Here is a 21,613-nt window from a genome sequence, read left to right on the forward strand (position 1 = left end):
ACACACACACACACACACACACACACAGATTTATACATACATATTCACACATAGTCACATACAAACACAAAAATTTTAAAAAATAAAAATTAGTTATGCATTACCTCTAATTCTGTTTATATTTTCACACAAAGCTGGAGTTAAAAGTAGAATGTAAGGCTAACTGGAACTTCGTGCCACAAATTGTTTAGTATGCTAAGCTAGCCAAATGCATAATCAAAAAATGTATAAAATGAAACTGATAATTTTGCATCACTCATAAAAAGCTTTAGATTGAAAATTACTCTGAAATTTAACAATTCTCATGAGGAAATATGACACACAGATAAAATTATTCATCTACAAGAAAAGAGCCTGAAATTATATCCATCTGTGAAATACTGTCCAATCACATTTTGAAGAGCTAAGCATCTTTTGCAGTAAGCTATTAGACTAGCTTGTCAAATTATATAAACCCAACTTAAAATATAAAATGGTTATAGTCAACCCTTTATGCAACTGAGAGCATTGAGGCTGAAATGAACGTTATTCTTCACTACAAAATTAATTTAAAATATTTCAAAAGTTACACATTTATCTAGGAGCTGGACTTTTGATGCTGAAATCAATAAACCTAACATAAACATGAACATAGTTACTATAGACCATCAACAACTAAAAGACTAATGCCTCAGGTGAAAGTTGCATACTATGGATAGTTTTGAAAATGCTTTAGCTTGTCCATATTGTATTTTGCAATTTGTAGGTATTACCTGACTATCTGTAATATGGTTTCTATTATTTTATACTACAATGTTATGTAAGACAGTTAGATATACAGATAAATTAACACTAGTCAAGTATGGATGTGAGTCAATGTGATAGCACTGAATTTAAAATGAGAGGTGGGATTGACAGAAAAAGAGAAATTCATGAAAAACAATTGTTCATTAACACTGGATTCATAGCTAGAAAGTACACTGCACTAGTAGGGAGGACCCATCTACCTCAGCTCCTGCAGAATAGTCACTATCACTGTAGGAGAAACATCTATTGGTTTGAAGTGAAGGTTCTCTTGGGTACTATGGACTCGACAAAAATAGAACTCCTCCATGTTTTAATTATACAGTTCTAAAAAGGGCTCTTAGTATTCCTACAATGTCACAAAGTGAAATTGATGGAGTAAGAGTCCTCAATGAGGTAGAAATTCCAAACCTAGATTCAAAATATCTACAAGTTGATATAGATTTTTTTCTCTATCCAAATACAAGCCAAAAATGTGTCTAAACAACCATTTTCACCCCATGTATTCACTTGAGTGTGTGTCACTTTTAACTTTAGATATAATGATGCTGTGGTTGGTAGTGTGGCTAGTTAGTTTTCTCTAAGTAGGAAGATGGCAAGGCAGTTAGGTTTTAGAGTATAGATTATGTACCAAATGTAATACTATTCATAGTGGTTCTTCAAAAGGACATTATGTTCACACTACTTACTAAAAATATGATGGCATTGTCACTATTTTATAGTAAATGGTTATATCACACATCAGTGCTCTGGTGGTCTTTGGAAACACTGCTGTTTTTATTTCTTTCCACATTGAGTAATTTAGGGATATAGATCACATAGTTTACACTGTCTACAAATAACCTCAGTCAATTGAGTTATTAACAAAATATTTACTTTGGGGTAGACAAAACTGAACTTTTGTCTATATCAATTCATTTAAAATGCCAACAAACATTTTTTTACCCTCTGATTTTAGCCCTGCACATATTTTCATATGTTCAGTCAACATCAGGTTGATCAATCTAAATTCAGTGTCCTGATATGTGTAATCTCTTCTTCTATTAAAATGTACCTTAAAAGTATTTGGAGCAGCCTAGATGAGGAGCTGGAGAAAGAGTAAGGGAATTTTGAATTTAGGTATTTATCATTGAAAAAGAGGCAGCCATTTATATCAAGAGAATGGAGTATTATTCGAAAACTGTTGAAGTATTTCTGGAAGAACAAGGAGTACAGTCTTATTCTGGTTTACTAAATTAGTAGTTGTAGAGCCTCCTGCAGTAATCATGACTTCATAATAGTTAGGTAGCTTTCCAGTACTAAGCATGCTATACTTCTCGTTGGAAGGGTATTATGTCCAATCTGTACAGTTGTCAGGCCATGATGATCATTGACATGATTCGTAGGAATCATAGCTGTGTAGAACAGTTCATTGCTTCTCTTCTTTGTAAGCTTGCCAGGTGCTTTCTGGTACTATGGAATTTAGATCAGAGAGAGCATTTGGATAAATTTTAGCTCAGGGGACTCTGGACCCTGTTTCTGAAGTACAAAGCGTCTTCAGCAGTAGTAACTTAGCTTTCACCTCTGAGCTGTAGCCAATGACATGAGCATTGGATGGTTGAATATCTAGGGACTTACTTAGATAGTTCTGGCAAACAACTCAAAACAGGACTTCTCATGTCTGGTGTGGAGCTTTATATTAGGGGGTGTTTGTCTCTTAGAGGGAGTGTCGTCATCCCAGATGAGAAAAGTCCACTAAAATATGTATTTAGTGAAGTATAAAGGCATTTTCTTGAAACACAGGGAGAGGTTTAAAACCCCCTAGGAAAACATCTAAGCTGTAAATTTAAAAAGATTTTGTATTTTGTTATGCTAAAGTTAAGATCTTTATCAATAGATGCTATAACAAGTAGTAGTAATATATAAATGCTAACAAAACTAACAGTATAAATATATGATAATAAATATTACCTCAAATAATGAAATGCTTATAAGATGAGAAGAGAAGCATTACAAAGATTCATTACCTCATCAATGCTTTCTCTTCCCCCTCAAACTGTAGAAAACTTCAGCTATTTTTGCTTCAAAATGAAATACTTTGTTCTAGGCTCAGATTCCATATTTATCTTTAGTGTAACTCTCTTATTTTCTTTATTAGATATTCAAATAAGCACCCCACATGACAAAGGTTTGCCTTTTAAATTATTATTTCTGAAAGAAGCAATGAAGTTTTAAAAAATCATATTGTGGTAATATTTAATACTGTTCACATTCAGCTTCGCAAGCCAAATATTCTTGACCATCTACCTAATTAAAAACTGAACAAAGAAGGCTTTTATAAAGTCTTCTCCAAGATTTGTAAATCACTTACACTGTGATTAAATACTAATTCTTTAACAATTATTTTTGTGTAATAAGATACTTTTTATCAGCAATAAGAATACATGAGAATAAAATTTTGATATCATATAGTTATACCATGGAAGGGACTTTGCATAGAGTTCATTTATTGAAAAGCAAAACATGATACAAATGTTTTTTCTCTCTCTCCTCTTCCCCTCCCCCCATGTGTCTCAGGCATTGCATGCATTCTATGTTTTGATTAAATATATTCTAGTCTGATGATAATACTATATACTATTGTTCTGAAGACTCTGATAGCCATTGCTTATTCTTTAAATAACTGAATTTGCAGAAGCTGAACGAGCCAAGGAAGAGATTGCTGCTGCCTCAACAAAAAAGGGTAAACACAGCTGAAAATAAAAAGCTGATATGACTATAACTTGATCCTGATGCTTTTAACTACTGTCTGTGTAGTGCAGTGAGAGGAGCTTTGCTTGCTGATTTTGCTATTTTACTGACATAAAACAAACTTTGCATGATTATTATTGCTCCTACATTCAAAAGTTTTGTGGTTAGTTCACGACTGCAGTCAGTTTTAGCCTAGTAGATATATAAATTAATGTTTGTAACAATATCTAAATTGAAATACAGTTTTTGAAAAGTTTTCTAAGTATATTGCTTAAATGTAGTATGATTTTATTTATCCATAGGGCATTTGAATTCAACACACAGTTTTAAAAGTATTGAATAAGTTAAAATTTGGCTAAGAAGACACACATAGTATGTTCATTTTATGTGAAAATATTGTAGGACTAAAAATATATTCCATGAGATGCTGACATAGGGAAGTTGTGTTTTGAGAAGCAAAATGGGAAATTGCAGGAGAAAACAGTAATTCTAACAATGTCTTTAGAAGCAACTCATAAGAATATTTAATAAGTCTGCCTTAATTATACAAAGTCCACAGAAATTCACACACACATGCACACTTACACACATATTCCACTAAAATGACACTACATATACTTATAAAAATTACACTATATATGTACAAAAATAAAACATATAAAAATTTAAAACTAATAAAATATGCATGGCATCAATTTACATGTTCCTTCTAACATTATACGTATAAACATATGTACCATATTCATTAATGTATTCCATATATTACTATTAGTTGATTTATATCTATAAATTGGTATATATCCATATGCATGGTTATATGATGTTATGTAGGTACATCACATTATGTTTAATTGATGTAATTTCACCATAGCTGACAGAAGCCTAAATTAAAGTAGCTTTATGTTGTACCGTATTCCTTTTTATTTTATTTATTTACATTTTAAATGTTGTCCCCCTTCCCAGATTTCCCTCTGCAATATCCCCAACCTATCCCCCTTCCTCTTTGCCTCTATGAGGTTGCTCCTCCACCCACACACCCACTCTCCCCTCTCCATTCTAACCTCCCCCTATACTGGGGCATCAAGCCTTCACAGGACCAAGGCCATCCTCTGCTACATGTGTAGCTGGAGCTATGGATCTGTCCATGTTTACTCCTTGGTTGGTTTTGTCCCTGAGAGCTCTGGGAGGTCTGGTTAGTTGGTATTGTTCTTCCTGTGGGGTTGCAATCCCCTTCAGCTCCTTTAGTCATTCGCCTAGCTCTTCCATTAGGGCCCCCAGGATCAGTCTTATGGTTGGCTGTGAGTGTCTGCATCTGTATTAGTCAGGTGCTGGCATGGCTCATTAGTATTTTATTGATGTAAATAATAAGAGATGCCATAGTATTGTGAGTAGGCTGGAGGTATTAATAGACAATAAGGCAAAGTCCTTGATCTGGGTGTTGGTATTTGGCTCTCCCGTGCTGTCAATAAGATAAAGTTATTGATAAATTGAAAAGCAGGAAAGAAGATGAAGGCATGCTGTATTTATATCTTTAGCTAAAAGTGATACTGACATTGTGTCCAGAAAACAGTAGATGTTTTGTTGTGTAATTTGATTACAGATTATCCTCTTTGGGTACTTAATGATGGGGGAGATGAGTAGAATTATGTCTACAGAAACAAATATTGAACTACTGACACTGGATACACACATGGATTGAGGTTTTTTCTCTTCAAAACTTTTTTTTTTAAATTCACTTTACATCACAATCATAGTCCTCCACCCCCTTCTTCCAGTCTTACCCTTATGAAGGGGAGCCCTCCCCCTTGGATACCACCCCACGCTATAACATCTCTACCAGCAGGACTAGGCATATCCTCTCCCACCAGGACCCAACTAGGTGGTCCAGATAGGGGAAGGGGATTCAATGGCAGGGAACAGAGACTGAAATAGACTCTACTCCACTTATTAGGGGACCCATAGGAATAACAAGCTGTGCATTTGCCACAAATGTATAAGTGGTCTATGTCTAGGCCCTGCATGCTGCATGATTGGGAGCCCAGTCTATGAACTCCCATAGCCCCCAGTTATTTGACTTTATTGATATTCTTGTGGTGTCCTTGACCCCTCTGGCTACCTCAATTCTATCCCTGACTCTTCCACAAGACTTCCTAAGCTCAGCCTGATATTTGACTGTGGGTCTCTGAATGTGCCTCCATCTGGGGCTGGATAAAGCCTCTCAGGATAGATTTACCTGTCTGTAAACATAGCTGAGTATCTCAAACAGTGTCAAGGGTTGGTTCTCTCATATGGGATGGGTTTCAAGTTGAGGCAGTTATTGGTTGGCTTTCCCTCAGTCTCTGCTCCATCTTTATCCCTGCACATCTTATGTGCAAGACAAACTTTCAGTTGAAGATTTTGTGGGATCTCCTTTGGAAGTCCTTTGGCCACTTCAGTCTCTGTGTCTCCCTCTGGTAGGAATCTCAGCTAGTGTCAGCCCCATAGACTCCCTTTATCATTAGCTCAGACCTCCATCTAATCACAGAGATGCCACCAACTGATTTCCATTCTCCCTCCCAGTCCTCTCTTATCCCTTTTCCCCTCACACATGATGGCCACTCCAGTTTGCATCCTCTCCTCCTTTTCTACACAGTTCCTCTCTCCATCCACCTGCAATAACTATTTAGTTTACCCTTCTGAGTGAGATTCATGCCTCTTCCCTTGTTTTCCAAGTTTCTTTGGGACTGTGGATTATAGCATAGTTATCCTGTACTTTTATGCTAATGTCCACTTATAAGCTAGTACATACCATTCTTGTCTTTCTGGCTCTGGGTTACCTCATTCATGATAATAGTCTCAATATCTACACATAGAGCAATAAAAAACTAAATCAAGTGTATAGAAATTGGAAAGAAAGAAGTAAAAGTATATGTATTCACAGAGGATATGATAGTATACATAAAGGAACCAAAAATTTATCAGAGAACTTCTACAACTGATAAATACCTTCAGCAAAGTAGCTGGATTAACTAAAAAAGAAAAAAATCAATTGCTCTCCTTCAAACAAATGATAAACAAGCTGAGAAACAATACTCTTTACAATAGCCATAAATAATACAAAATATCTTGGTGTAACTCCAATAAAGCAAGTGAAAAATCTGTATGACAAGAACATCAAATCTCTGAAGAAAGAAATCAAGGAAGATATCAGAAGATGAAAAGATCACCTATGCTCATGGATCAGTAAGATTAACAGTAAAAATGGCCATCTAACCAAAAGCAATCTACAGATTCAGTACAATTTGCTCCAAAATTCCAGCACAATGTTTAGAGACCTTAAAAGAGCAATTATCAACTTCATGTATAAACAACAACAACAAAAAATAGGATAGCTAAAACAATCCTGAACATTAAAAGAACTTTAGGAGGAATCCACATACCCGACTTCAAGCTGTATTACAAAGCAATAGTGATAATGACTATATGGTACTGGTATAGAAACAGACACATTTATCAATGGAATAGAATCAAGGGCCCAGAAATAAATACAAATACCCATGGACATTTGATTTTTGATAAAGAAGAGAAAGCATTACAATGGAAAAAAGAAAGGGTTCTCAACAAATGCTACTGGTCTAACACGATGTTTGCCTGTATAAGAATGCAAATAAATCTGTATTTGTCACCTTGTACAAGTCTCAAGTCCAAGTGGATCAAATACCTCAACATAAAACCAGATACTCTTAATCTAATAGAAGAGAAAATGGGGAACTGACTTGAATGCACTGGTACAGGAGACAGCTTCATGAACCAATAGTTCTGGCTCTAAGATCACCAACTGATTAACAGGACCTCATGAAACTGTAAAACTTCTCTAAGGCAAAGAACACTGTCAATAGGACAAAACCTACAGATTTGGAAAATATCTATCCAAAATATACAAAGAACTCAAGAAATTCGATACCAAGAACGCAAATAACCCAATTAAAAATGGGTTACAGAGCTAAAAAGAGTAATCTTGAATGGCCAAAAAGCACTTAATGTTCGATATTATTAGTCATCAGTGAAATACAATGAAAAGGATCCTGAGATTCCATTTAACATCTGTAAGAATGGCTAAGGTAAAAAATTCATGGGTAGTGGATTCACAGGGACACACTTTGAGACTTTGATGTCTGTTTTTTTTTCAAAGCCTTGTTACAATGATATGACATATGAGGATACTGTTGACAGATGTGTATCACTGCTGGATACACAGTTGCCCTGTGTGATACAGACATAAATGAATACCACAGCAGTCCCTGCCAAATTGTTGGTGGGAGAAAGGCATGTGTAGAGAGATTCTCAGTAGATCTATATGGACACATTGCTGACCTGCCTTTATTTTTCAACTATATTTGAGCCTTAGGCTGTATCTTTATCTTTCAGCATGGATTCACAGACAGAAGCCTAATATAACTGTCCTCTGAGAGGCTGACTGAAACAGATACAGAGACCCACAACCAAACATTAGACTGAGATCTGAGAAGTATTGTGGAATAGTTGAGGGTTATAGCCTCTACAAGAATGTTAACAGATTCAACTGATTTTTTTCTCATCTGTTAACTTGTGTATACATTCCCTTTCCTCTCATATTTTTATGTTTTTGAGGAAAGAATAAATTATAAATTACCTAACCAGGTAGTCAGCTAAACTGCATGTACCCCTGGGGACTTCCAGAGACTGAATCACCAACCAAAAAGCATAAGCGGGCTAGACCTAGGTGCCCTGCATATATGTAGTAGATGTGCATCTTGGTCTTCACATGGGTCCACTAACAATTGGAACAGGGACTTATCCTGACTCTGTTGCCTGTCTCGGAATCCTGGTCCCCAAACTGGGCTGACTTGTCTGGTCTCAGTGGGAGAGAAGGTGTCTAGTCAGGCAGAGACTTGAAGTACCAGGGTGAGTGGGTACCAAGTAGGGGACTACCCCCTTCCCAGAGTAGAAGGGTAAGGTACCCCTTAAGGGTAAGGGGAGGGACTGTGAGAAGAGGAACTAGGAGGAGGAACAGTGCTTTGATTGGAATATAAAATGAATAAATAAATTAGTGGGAAAACCTCAAGTGATAGCACATGCTGATAAGGATATGTCACAAGAGGAACACTCCTCTATTGCTGGTGGAAGTGCAAACCTTTGGAAATCAATTTGGTAGTTTCTCGAAAAAACAGGAAAAGTCCTTCTTTAAGTGGCTCTGCTATACCACTCCTGGGTATATATCTAAAAGATGTCCCACTATACCTCAGGGACACTTCCTCTACTATGTTCATAGTGGCTTTATTCACAGTAGCCAGAAACTGGAAACCACCTTGATGTCTGTCAACGGAGAGTGGATAAAAAAAATGTGATACATCTATACAATGGATAACAACTCAGCTATTAAAAACAAATCCATCCTGTCTGCTGACACCAAACCCAGACGTTACTGCTGATGCTAAGAAGTGATTACTGACAGGAGCCTGGTATAGCTGTCCCCTGAGACAGGCTCTGCCAGAGCCAGACCAATACAGATGAGGATATACACACCCAATCATTGAACTGAGCATGGGGACCACAATGGGGAAGTTAGGACAAAGACTGTAAGAGCTGAATGGGTTTGCAACCTCATAAGAACAACAATATCAATCAACCAGACTCCTCAAAGATCCCAGGAACTAAACCACCAACCAAAGAGTACACAGGGGGTACCCATGGATCCAGCCATGTAGCAAAGGATTTCCTTATCTGGCATTACTGGAAGGGGAATCCTTTGGTCCTATGGAGGCTTGATGACCCATGATAGGGGAAAGCTAGGCTGCTGAGGCAGGACAGCACCCTCATAGAGGCAAGAGGAGGGAGGAGGAGATTGGAGGCTTCTAGAGGGGAACCTGGGAAGGGGGATAACATTTGGAATGTAAATAAATGAAATAACCAATAAAAAACAAAGACATGATAAATTTTGCAGGATAGTCATTTTACCTTGAGCAGGGCATAAATACAAACATTCAGAGTTTGCAGTTCAATTATTTCTTTTTTAAAAAATACTTTATTAGATATTTTCTTTATTTACATGTTATAACTGATATAAAATCAAAACTGGATAATCAATTATGGACCTCATAGGAGTCCTCAACTAAGGATGTCATGAATTTTTAACTTAGCAAATATTTTTGTTGGGATGAGCCTGCTTAATAAATTTTATAGTCAAATGAGAGAGAAACAATCTATTTGTAATCAAGATTTATAACCAACTAATCTTTCTATCTCTGTTATTGTTTAAATATGGTTCTGCATCTTGGTTTAACAGATAATGAAAAGAATGAACACAGTAAAAATTGCTTCCAAAGCTCTCAGAAACAAACTCAGGTAGGGACTTACATAACTGACAAATTAACAAAACAACATTAAACCTGATTTTTCTCACTGTTAATAACGTACACATTCCCATTCCTCTCATAGGTAGCACATTTATTGTTCTCTCATGCATATGCCACCCATAGTACTTGCCACCTTCTAATCTCTCACAGTTAAAAAAAAAAAAGAAATTGAATAGTGGTTGTTTTTGTCTCCAAGTTGACTTTTAACAAGGGACTGTATGTGATGCTGACTTTGTGATTGTTGTACTGTTTTCAAAGTTACAAATAATTCAAGATATAATGTACTAATTTATATTTGTATAAATTATTTTACCTTAATACTTTATTTGAAGATTAACAATATTAAATCCCCATTTGACACCATCTGTTTTGAATTTTAAAAATTCTACTTATTTTCATAGTCACTCAGCATAAACTTATGGGTAAGTTATTCGCTGTATAAAATAAAATATGGGAGATAATGCTACTCTTGAACCTAAAATACTCAAAAAATACGTACTCTATTTTCACTATCAATAAAATTAAGGCCGAAGTCCTAAAGGGAGATAAACTCAGATAAAGTGACATTGCAGTTATTTTTTCTTTCCTTGAAATCATCAAAAGATTTTCTTTACAGTGATTTCAGAAGCAAGCCTTCTATAACAGATGTATTTGCAATGTGATCCTGATGAGACTGATCTGTGAGAGCATCTTGGGTCAAGGCAAGGCGGTGGGGCTTTGCAGGACATATCTCTAACTCAGGAGGGGACCTTGGTCTCAAGATGAGGCATGACACTGGTGCTGTGGTAAATGCAAATGCTATTTCTTTCTCTGAATCAATGAAACCTGTTAGTCTGTGAATAATTAAAGTCCTCACCATGAAATTTCACTTTGTCTCTGCTCCTTTTCTGGTGAGAAGTTTCTAAGGCAAAATGTTCTTTAATTTTCATCAGACTCTGAACTTATGAAATCTTTACATACTTTTTCTGTGTAGATACTTAACAGTTGGCATCCCAGAGATTCCATTATTAACTTAGGCTTCATATTCTATCTTGCCTTGTGGTGTACATATGCCAAGATCACAAATCTACCCTAAATTCTGAAGATCCAAATTGTATCTCCATTTCTGATTTTACTATGCATTTCAGGCTTCTGTTCTCAACTGCTCAATTAACAACTTAAGATTCATCCCTCTTCAACTTAAAACTGGCTACTCTCTCTTCCCCATTTGCTTTTCATTATTTATTCTTTACCCTACTAGAGAACAATTTTCCATTTTCTCTTTATTTCTAATACATGTTTATTCAAATAATCTTTTAGTTTAATGCATTTCCATTCTTCATAAATATTTCCCATGTATGTGTTTGTATTCAGAACTCTGAGTATCAGCACAATCAAACCTTTATTGTCTTTCTGAATTAGTGTCCTGATCTGGGACTCTCCTCAGGTGTGTATATTTATAATAAACTCAGCAAAGGCCATAGGAAATCATCAGAGCCATAACACTAAATAAATCACTTTATTTGAAATACTTTTTTCTAACTACTCATAAGGTCCAGCCTCATTAAAATAGCTAGTAGGATCCCCATGATCTGTCTCCCATATTATTTTCTAAATTGACCTTCATACATAATACAGTTTTTTTGTTTTGTTTGTTTGTTTGGGGTTTTGGGGGTTTTTGTTTGTTTGGTTGGTTGGTTGGTTTTTTTGTTTGTTTGTTTGGTTGGTTGGTTTTTTTGTTTGTTTTTTGTTTTGTTTTGTTTTCTTTTGTTTTGAGATGGTTGGTTATGTCCTTCCATGTGGTCTTGGGGACCTAACTCAGGAGGTCACACCAGGTCCTTACCTGCTGAGCCATCTTACTCACCTCACCTTATTTTTTGATACAAAGTTTAATTATTTTTAAAGGATGTATTTTTATGTGTATAATGGGTGAATGTCTGCGCATCACATGCACTGCCCACAGAGGCCAGAAGAGGGCATCAGATACCCTGGCAGTGGAGTTACAGGCAGTTCTTAGAGCCATTTGGTTGCTGGGAAACAAACCCAGGTCTTCTGGAAGAGCAAGTGCTCTTAACCACTAAGCCTGCTCTCCAGTCCTGTCTTCAAACATTTTAAAATAAATAACTTATTTATATACTTATAAAAAATGGGGGTTCTCTGTATAGCCCTGGCTGTCCTGGAACTTACTCTGTAGACCAGGCTGGCCTCGAACTCAGAAATCTGCCTGCTTCTGTCTCCCAAGTGCTGGGATTAAAGGTGTGCGCTACCACCGCCTGGCCATGATACACGTTTATGTATGAACTATATTGCACATACTTCTAAGTAGATCTGTTAAATATATGTTTATATTTGGATGCAGATGGATGCACTTACTACTATTTTAAGTACATATAAGAATTGATGAGAAAAACAGCATTCCTACCTTTCTACCATATACATGCAAGGATCTAATCAATACTACTTTCTATTCTACAGATAATGACACACTCTGTTGTTTCAGTCCTTTTCAAATAGTACCTTTAACATACAAATGACCTTGGACTGGTGACATTACATACATCAAAATAGTGCTATATTATTCCAAGGCTAGGAGACTGCATCCTAGATACATATGTAAGTGTTACATCAGGTACTTTTGAAGTTACATACAACTTCCCTCCTTACCAGTATCCCAGCATCCTCCACGTTTAGATAATACTCCTTGCCTGGAATTTTAAGAATATACATTAAACTATGAAGGTGATAGAGTGAGAAAGGAAGATGGGGAACATTTAAGGTCTAAGGTATCTTTAAAGAACAATAATAATATTCAATGAGTAATGAAAATAAAGCAAATCTTCTTTTCTTCCTAGTTCAGCTTAAGCCTAGCTAAATCCATTATTATTGTCTAAGAGTAAAGGTAGTTGTGCATTAAGATTGCACAACAGGTAGAGGTGCCTGCTGCAAAGCCTTGAAACTGGGATTTGATCCCCGGAACTCACATGGAAGCAGGAACAAAACCATTAAAGTTGTCTTCTACAAACATTCAGGGTTGGGTGTATGCCATGCCCTGTAATAAGTAAATAACATAAAGTCACCTTTTGTTTCTTTTACATTGATTGCATTTCTATATGTTTTATAATACAATGCTTGAATTTTCTGAAGTTGTATAATACAAATCTACTTTCCTCCATTCTTACAATAAATATCTTCAAAAGTAGAGATAAGTAAAGACCAAAGAAAGTTTTGAGATACTCTATGTTATATGAAGAAAAGTTGATTAGGGCTTTCTTTTGATTCCTGACAGGGAGAAAAGTCTTCTTATTTAAATGAATTATTTATTTCTGAAGTTCATTCACCATAAAACAAGACCTGATGAATTTTTCCATTAAAATTTGAAATTAAAAGATAAACATGATGTTCAAAATGTCATTTTTTTCTATACAGACTTTCAGCATTTTCAGTAAGCTTGTTGTAATATATTAGACAAGATTTTCAGTTTCTAGAAAATTAGAAAACGTCCAATTTCTAGAAAGTCAGAACTAGTAGAATGTACATAATATAATTCACTAGACTGGCAGCTACAATAGGAACTGTATAGTCCAGTGATAGACATCTATATAGAGGTAGAGAACCCTCTAGATGGTTAGTCATTTAAGTTCATAGTCTCAGTAGACCCAACCTCAACCTGGAGACTTGAAAAGTTCCTATATGGTACTAGTATTTTTGGCTATCAGTTTTAGCTATTCATTTCATATTTTCTCCACTCTTAATGGTACTTCTACCAACAGAAGTGTCAGTCCATGAATAGTAGTTCTGCAGGTACATTGCATGCAGAAAATGCAAACACATGCCAGAATTAAATATATTTTTAAAATAAGGACAAAATACTTCTTCTTTCATGGAATTGGTCCAATACAATCAACCATTACTATTTCCCTGATTGCTCACCCTGAAGCACAGTACCATATTCGGGGCTTAATTAATTAAGCCCTTAATTGCTACTGGCAGATTTGGCTCTCAGCAGTATCCATCAGTTCAGCTTTGCTGAGTGGAAATCTATGTTGCCTGAAACCATGTCAACTTTGCTTATAGGCCCATAAGGCAATTAGGGATAGCCAAGAAGTCTTTCTTTGCTGAGGTCACCTTTTGGTGAGAATTTACACAATACACAATTATTTTCACATTCTTTTATGTCCTCAAACATACAGTCAAACAATTAATTACAACTCTTACATCAATATAAGAAAAATGTAAGAAAAATGTATGGGCCTGTGTTATATTCTGTCCAGTGTCTTGATTTCTCTTCATTGAGGCCTTTCAAGATTGTCTTAGAAAGAGGCTATAATCCTACCACTATCTACTTCTGGGTGGAGCCTGCTGATCATGTAGTATCATCTGTTAATTAGGTACCAATCTCTCCGTCCTCAGTAAACTAATCATAAGGCACATGTCCTGAGGCTATAGGTGCATGACTGGAGATGGAAGGCATCATATCAGGAGTAGGCACAATAGACATTTGAATAGACTCCATGCAACTTACTGCATATTCTCCTGAGGGCATCTTATGTATACTACTCACATTTGATGATGTGTTTATCCAGTGTTACAGCTTAGTATATCAGGTAACACAGAGCTCACATCTTTAATTGGATTTTAAGCTGGTGGCTTCTTTGCTTATCTTCAGATGTTTGGTTTCCTTCAAGATCAAGAAGCAGATGAAAAACTGTCTATTTAAGAGAGATTAGTTTTCTGTAGATGATGCCCAAACCTTGTTGGCAAATTCCACTGGCCTCAACTTGTATTCCCCTATAGAAATTGATTAGAGCCCCGGAATGGCATTGCTAACTGCCATTAGCACCTCAAATTCTATCAGGTCTACAGTATTATATGATCTGAATATGCTACAGAGCCTTCTCCTTTTCTGGGCGTACATGACAAAAGAGAAACATCTAGAGTCACTTCGTTTATTGAGGAGAGTAACACCCAAAATTGAAACATGTGCTACCTGCAAAATTCAAATAATCCTTTTAAATGCTGCAGTTCCTTCTTGATGGTGACTGGTCCCATATGCAACAATTGATCCTTCACCTTAAAAAAAAAAAAAGAGAACATTTAAATGCTGAATATCACTGGAACTCCAGATATTTTAGTAATGTAGATGGCCTTTGGACTTTCATTGGCTTTTCTTTCCATCCTCTTGACACACGTGGGATTTATCAACAGGTAAATAGTAGCTGCTACCCTTGTTTACTTGGTTGAGTCAACATAATGTCATTAATATGATTGACCACTGTAATATCCTGTTGAAGGTATGGGGGAGCAACATCCCTATGAAGTAAGTTGTGATACAGGACTAGAGAATTACTATATTCTTGAGGTTGTCTAGTCTGTCATTCTGAAAGCAAATTGTTTTCAGTGCATTTGCAAGATTAGTAGACACATGCCAGATATACTTATGAGACATGTTAATCTCCTTAATAACCACATGTAGTAGAAGAGATTCAACTGGAGTCACTATTTGATTAAGTTCAATATAGTCATCTATCATTCTCCATCCATTTTTATGTACAAGATAAATAGAAATAAATAAATACATTGTGAAAATTATGATTCAGGTCCTTAATGATGATGCTAATTTATATAAACTTTCTAAGGATGAAAGGTAGTTTATGGTTCACTATTTTCTTTCATAGGTTTTGTTTTAATGACTTCTACTTAGCTGTTCCAAAACAGGTCAGAGAACCAACATAATTTTTTTCAAATTCAAAGTACATCTATACAAATTATACATTCTGTAACTGTAGAAATAACCACAGGATGTTTGAAGACCATGTGAACCCACCGTTTGTCAGCTACTGGCTAAACTGACTCTGACCTCCTTATGGTTTTATATCAACTGGGAGAATACAACGCTATGTGTAGTCATCTGTAATTAGTGTTGACTCATTCAGTCTATAGCAGGCTCCCAGAGGTCTATTTATTGTATTTTACCAATGTAAAACTACCCCAGTAACAGGTCTCTTTGAGGATAAATATCCATAGCAAAACTTTCAGTATTGTAAGAAGATACTTCCTTAATGGAACCTAGCCTCTCTTACATTCAGTATTCTGGGACTAGAAACTGTCTCAATTTGTTGAAGAGTCATGATTTTCTGTTTCTGTGACTCAAAGCAGCCTTTAATTCATTTCTCCTGAAAATTTTCAGCTTATCTAGGTGGAGCATACATTTGGTAGCTTCTCTACATACTTTACTTCTAGAAATACCACGATGAATTAGCCAGTGGTATCGGTGAGCCAGTCCTCTTGATGATTTCATTTCCTGTGTTTTCCTATATAGTTACGATACTTACTTTGTTGCCTTTTGGAAGTTTGGTGGTGTTACCCACCCACTGCTAGTGTGAAATGCAATTAGATTTGTTATATTTTGATTATTCAGTTGAACAGCTATGACTCCCACTATAAAATATGACATAAAAAGTGCAATAAAATATTCTACTTAGAAAGTTGACCAAGTACTTCCTACATAACAATGAATTCCTGAGCTTGGATTCCCTTAGAATGACTAGATGTGCCTGTGTATTCCAAATGCTAGAGAGACAGAAACAGGCAAATATTTGGGTGTCCACTACCCAGTAATGCTACCCCACCATTGATCTCCTGCATTAGGGAATGATTCTGCTTTAAAAAATGAAGTGAAATGGATAAAGGCAACTTATGTTGAGATCTGGTCTCTGTATATGCTCTTTCATGCACATGTGCACACAACCACATATGTATGTTCACATGCATATATCGCATGTGTGCATGATTATGCATACAAGTACACTAGGAGATATGTACTCCATACATACATACATAATACATGCATACATGTATATTTGTGTGTTTGTATGTGTGATGCATTAGCACCATTTTGCTTTGTATCTTTATTCAGATAACCTCATTGCTGGTTTGATAGACAGTAGATCAATTCCCCCTGGCAAGACTGGAATATTGCATAGAACAGAGAAAAAACTTGCTTTAGTCAAAATGATGCAGGAGAATCTCAAAGATCAGTGTCTTCAGTCTCCACAGAGTCTGCCCATAAGCTCCACCTCAAGTTACTGGATCCTATTTCTGTCAATGTTCTTTGAGGCTAGGACATATTCTTGTATTATATTTCAGCCAATCATATGAGAAATTGGTATTTTTATTTTGAAGGGGTTTACTGTTATTGTTGTTTGACTTTTTTAAAACTTCAGCCTAATTACTACACAAGAGATGATTCTTTCTCAAGACATGCAAAAGTCTTTACTTTGTTTAAATATATATCATGAGAAATTGTTTTATCTCTATTATGCTTATTGTTTTTAATATTTTATGTGTACGTGGTAGAAGTAGTTGATCAGCATCATTATGTTTCTTGGACTTCATGAAAGACTTAGAAGATTCTATTTAAACCTCTGTGTGTGTGTGTGTGTGTGTGTGTGTGTGTGTGAGTGTGTCACAAAATTGTTTGCTCCTCACAAGTGATGTGTCAGAAGTATCAAAGATGTTTATCATGCACATTGTTTTTTTAAGAGAAAATTTTTTATTATATTTACTTCTTAAATACCAATAAACAAACATATAAAAGAGTTATTCTTTGGTAAGACACTTGTTTGTTCGTCATAAAACAATTCACAGTTTTACCCTGGCAGTTTTGTCCAAGTATTCTCCTCCTTGGCAGGCTTATCTGCTAAAATGAATATTCACTTTAGATTAGATTTAGAGACATAATGAACAAATAAAACCATACATACAAGTAACATTTTATGGTCTGTTCAGATTTTATTTGAGAATATGCATGCATATATACATATATATACTTAAATATATTTGCATAACAATTAATGGGAAAAAGTTATGAATTTGAAGGGGAGTAGATAGCTATATATATGGGAGAATTTGAAGGAAGAAAAGAGAAGGGAGAAATTTATATTGTAATCTTAAAAATAAAATAATCATTGAGTAAGGAATAAAATCAAAATTAAATTCTCTTACAGAAATGTGTACATTAAAAACATATAATCATTAGGTAGAAATTAAATTCCAATTAAATAAAAAGTTTTGTAATATGCCTGGGAAGATTTAACCTTTTCAAAGACACATTACTAGGATGTGTGCCTTTATTCATTTACCTACTTATTTAATTTATTAGTTAGTTGGTTCCATAAGCCTTCAGTATACAGCCTAGGCTTTGTCCCAAACTCAAAATTCTCAAGCCTCAGCCTTCCAACTACCAGTTTAAAGATGTATACCAAGCAGACCTAGCTAAAGAAATAAAAAAAATAAATATTTATTTGGGTAACAAACTGAGGAAAAATGTAAATTTAAGGAGCTCTCCCTTTAGGGACCCTGTGCTTACAGTATATGAACATCAATGCCTCCATTCTATTTAGCTTTTTTAGATTCATCTGTTTCTCATTTTAATTAATTATCTTTTTTACATTATATTTTTTAAGTAACATTGGAAAAAATAATACAAAAAATTTATGAGAGGGATGATTGTGTTTAAAGTAAAATAAAAAAAAATGAAGGAAAAAAAAAGAAACCATGCAAGAGTTACTTCTACCTACTGGGCCTTGTGTTTGCCATAATCGATCAAGTGCTTCTTTGTTTTAATAAACTAGAGGAATTACCTGCATTATCACTTAAATATTAAGGCTCAAGAAAATGTGCATTATTGCAACAGCATTTATATAACAACATGGGAATGTACACTTGAAAGCCTTACTTATTTTCATGGGATACATGACCCCCTGTACAATTTGTGACAAAAATCTAAACCATGCCATTCATTTCATAGAGCAATTCAATGCCTAGGAATTGTCACTGTAGGAGTATGACAGCACTCATATAGGATTATATGGAAGCCAGGTCCCAACACTCCTTGAGAGGTCCTAACGTAATACTGACTACAGTTTAATAGGAATAGAAAATAAGATCATAACTTCATTGATATCCCCTGGAAGGCCTGTAAATTCCCTTATTCAAAGTCTTTCTTTACAAGTGGGATTTGTGAAACTCAGAAAACCTACTTTGCTTTGAGCTAAATATTTTCCTCATTCAAGAGTTTCATTTGGAGGTTAGAGTGAAATGTTTGTTTAAACCTACTTGTTTTTATTTCTAATAAATACTAACAAACTTTAGGATATGTTTGAAGTAGATGCATGCAACAATGAAATTCATCATGTTTCCCTTTGTTTTTGGTTTGATTTTTTCTTGTTTATTTAAGTCTTTACTTGGCCCTCCTTTCTTCCTCTATCTATTCTTTTCTCCTACTTTTTCTTCCACCTTTATTTAGAGGAAGTTACCAATGATGTACTTATGTGCCTGATGTCCTCCTATTGTTTATTGTGCTCACTAAACTCTGTATTTGATTAAGATGAAAGCCAGACCTCTGGCTTAACTTAATTTCACTTAGATGCTTTGACAGGACCACTGCAGAATATTCAATACATTACATGTTTTCTCAAAAGGAAGTAGCATCTCTCTAGAGGCTCCAATGAATAAACACTCCAGTTTCCAAAATGAGTAAAGCCAGCGGGAGATGCATTTATTCACTTTAAAGTTGTATTTCCCCCCTTTACAACTCTCTGTAGAGTAGTGCGTGATTCTGTAATTCAATTCTACACCAGTTCTTAATCTAGCTGTTGCTCAAATTCTCTGAAGATTCTTTCTTGAATTAGTTACTTCAGCTGCAGGCACTGACTTCACATGAAAATTTCTGCTTATTTCTTGTTTAACTAGGTAAACTGCAAATCTTCCACTGAGAGCAATAAATCTTAAAGAAAACTTGAATCAGGATGCAATGCTTTCAAAGATCTCCTTTTGGCTACTTGTAATGTAGAATGACTATTTCATATTTAAATGTATCTCAGGCACGACAGCATGGTCTTTTCAGTTGATTAAGTCCTGCTAAGTCTGAATTTTCAGGAATATCTTATTGACATTTGTATAACACTAAGTGACAACAATCATAAACCGAATTGTAAGTCAATTAATAATAGTCTTGTTAAGTGCAATTCTTTGTAGCTTCTTTATCAAAGCACAGTATAAAGAAATGAAATAGAAAACAGTGTGGAATAATTAGCCCGGAGACTGAAGGGATTTTGCTTTTTATTTTTGTTCTAAATCCTTAAGATTAGATTTAACCCAGATTTAAATTGTGTTATAGAGAGATGAGAAGATTTTTAAAAGCATTAGAGAATAGCTTGTTTAGAAGCAATATTTGGTATTGAATGTTCCACAAATGCTTTTATGTGCAGATTTAACATTTCAGATTAGAACACTTATTTAAACATTATCTTTGCTTTGCAGCCCTGCATGGAAAGAAAGAACAGAAAGCCAAGACAGTGGAGCAAGGTAAAGAAAAAAAGTGAAGCATGTTGACATTGTCTTCCTTAGAAAGAAAACTACATGAGGAGGAAAACACTGGATTCAGACAGGCAGAAGACAATAATCTTTAAATCTCTTGCTCTATAGCAATGTCCTTGCATTTTATCAGGATGGGGAGGATGGGGGCTAACTCTCTGGCCTTGTTTTGCTATTGTGTATCAAACTTTGAGTATAAATTCAGAACAGGAAATCTGTACAAACTGCTTCCTTACATCCTGAGGCATGCTCAAGAGTGATAATAAGATGAGCTAGATAAGTGGTAGACATTTTTTCTGTTTGGCTTTTTGTTTTCCATACCACCTCAGAGATAATAGTCCAAAGGACAAACACAATTCAACCCTATTTATGAAAAAAATAATTAATATTGCTTTAAAAATAGTTTGTTATATTAAGATACTGGGACAAATGTTATATTAAGATGCTGGGGTAAAATAAAAACGTTATTATAGTTGATATGGTGACTTTGATGGTTGACTCACCCAAAAGGCCTAAACATTTATTGTGATACATTGTAAAGTCATGAAAGATTTTATATGTGTATGTGTGTGTCGCTATATTACAATATCACTCCACAATATGCTTTAAACATGCTCATGACCACTGTCTTAAATCAATGAAAGTGATGTTGTGCCTTTTCTTAAAACTCAACTAAATGAAAAGATTAAGGATTTGGGAGCTTTGAAAAAAGGAAATAATATGATAGTTATATCAATAAAGCTTTTCTCCTTATTTTGGCACCTGGGTACCACCCACAATTTTAGAAGTCAATGCAATATTTTAAGCCTCTCAATTTGAGCAAAATGTCTATGTTAGTGTTTGAAATATAAAGCACAAACACAAGGCTGTGTTTTGACTTGCTCACTTATGCAGCTTTCAGGATTTAAATTTTTAAGTAAAAATGAATACATTCATTTCCAATCTGCTTTTCTAACTTAGATATTATGTAACCCAAATAAGAAGTCTTTATAAAGTATAAAGTGTAAAATAAGTATACTTTAATCCATTGAGCTTCAGGATTTTCTGTCTTCTAGTCATAACAATTACTTATCAGAATTTTGCTTTGTTTTTTGTTGCTTGTTTGTTTTGTACTCGGGATCTAAAACATGCCAGGCAAATATTGCAAAATTAAGCAGCATCTCCATCTTAGCAGGATGATTTAAAATCATGATAACATGTTAAAAGTACACCAACTAATAATGGAAACAATGCAGTAAATACAGTGGTACCTAACATGATTGACAAGAATACTGAAAGTTTATTTTTGAAAGTGTCACTTTTATGAACTCATTGATGTTTCCTCAAATGGTCGATGGCTCATTAGGATGTGAACATAATATTTCAGATGA

At 35.1% G+C, this 21,613-nt stretch overlaps 1 protein-coding gene across 1 annotated transcript in view; it reads left to right on the plus strand.

Annotated features, from left to right (window-relative positions):
- Trdn (triadin) overlaps window positions 1–21,613 on the plus strand; it is a 413,724-nt gene that overhangs the window by 261,686 nt on the left and 130,425 nt on the right. Inside the window, exons 20-21 of the mRNA XM_031380731.1 lie at window positions 3,458–3,505; window positions 20,190–20,234. Of these exons, the coding sequence (XP_031236591.1) occupies window positions 3,458–3,505; window positions 20,190–20,234 (93 nt within the window). The remainder of the gene's footprint in view (window positions 1–3,457; window positions 3,506–20,189; window positions 20,235–21,613) is intronic.

The sequence above is a fragment of the Mastomys coucha genome, unplaced genomic scaffold, assembly GCF_008632895.1.
Source record: "Mastomys coucha isolate ucsf_1 unplaced genomic scaffold, UCSF_Mcou_1 pScaffold2, whole genome shotgun sequence".
Lineage (NCBI taxonomy): Eukaryota > Metazoa > Chordata > Mammalia > Rodentia > Muridae > Mastomys > Mastomys coucha.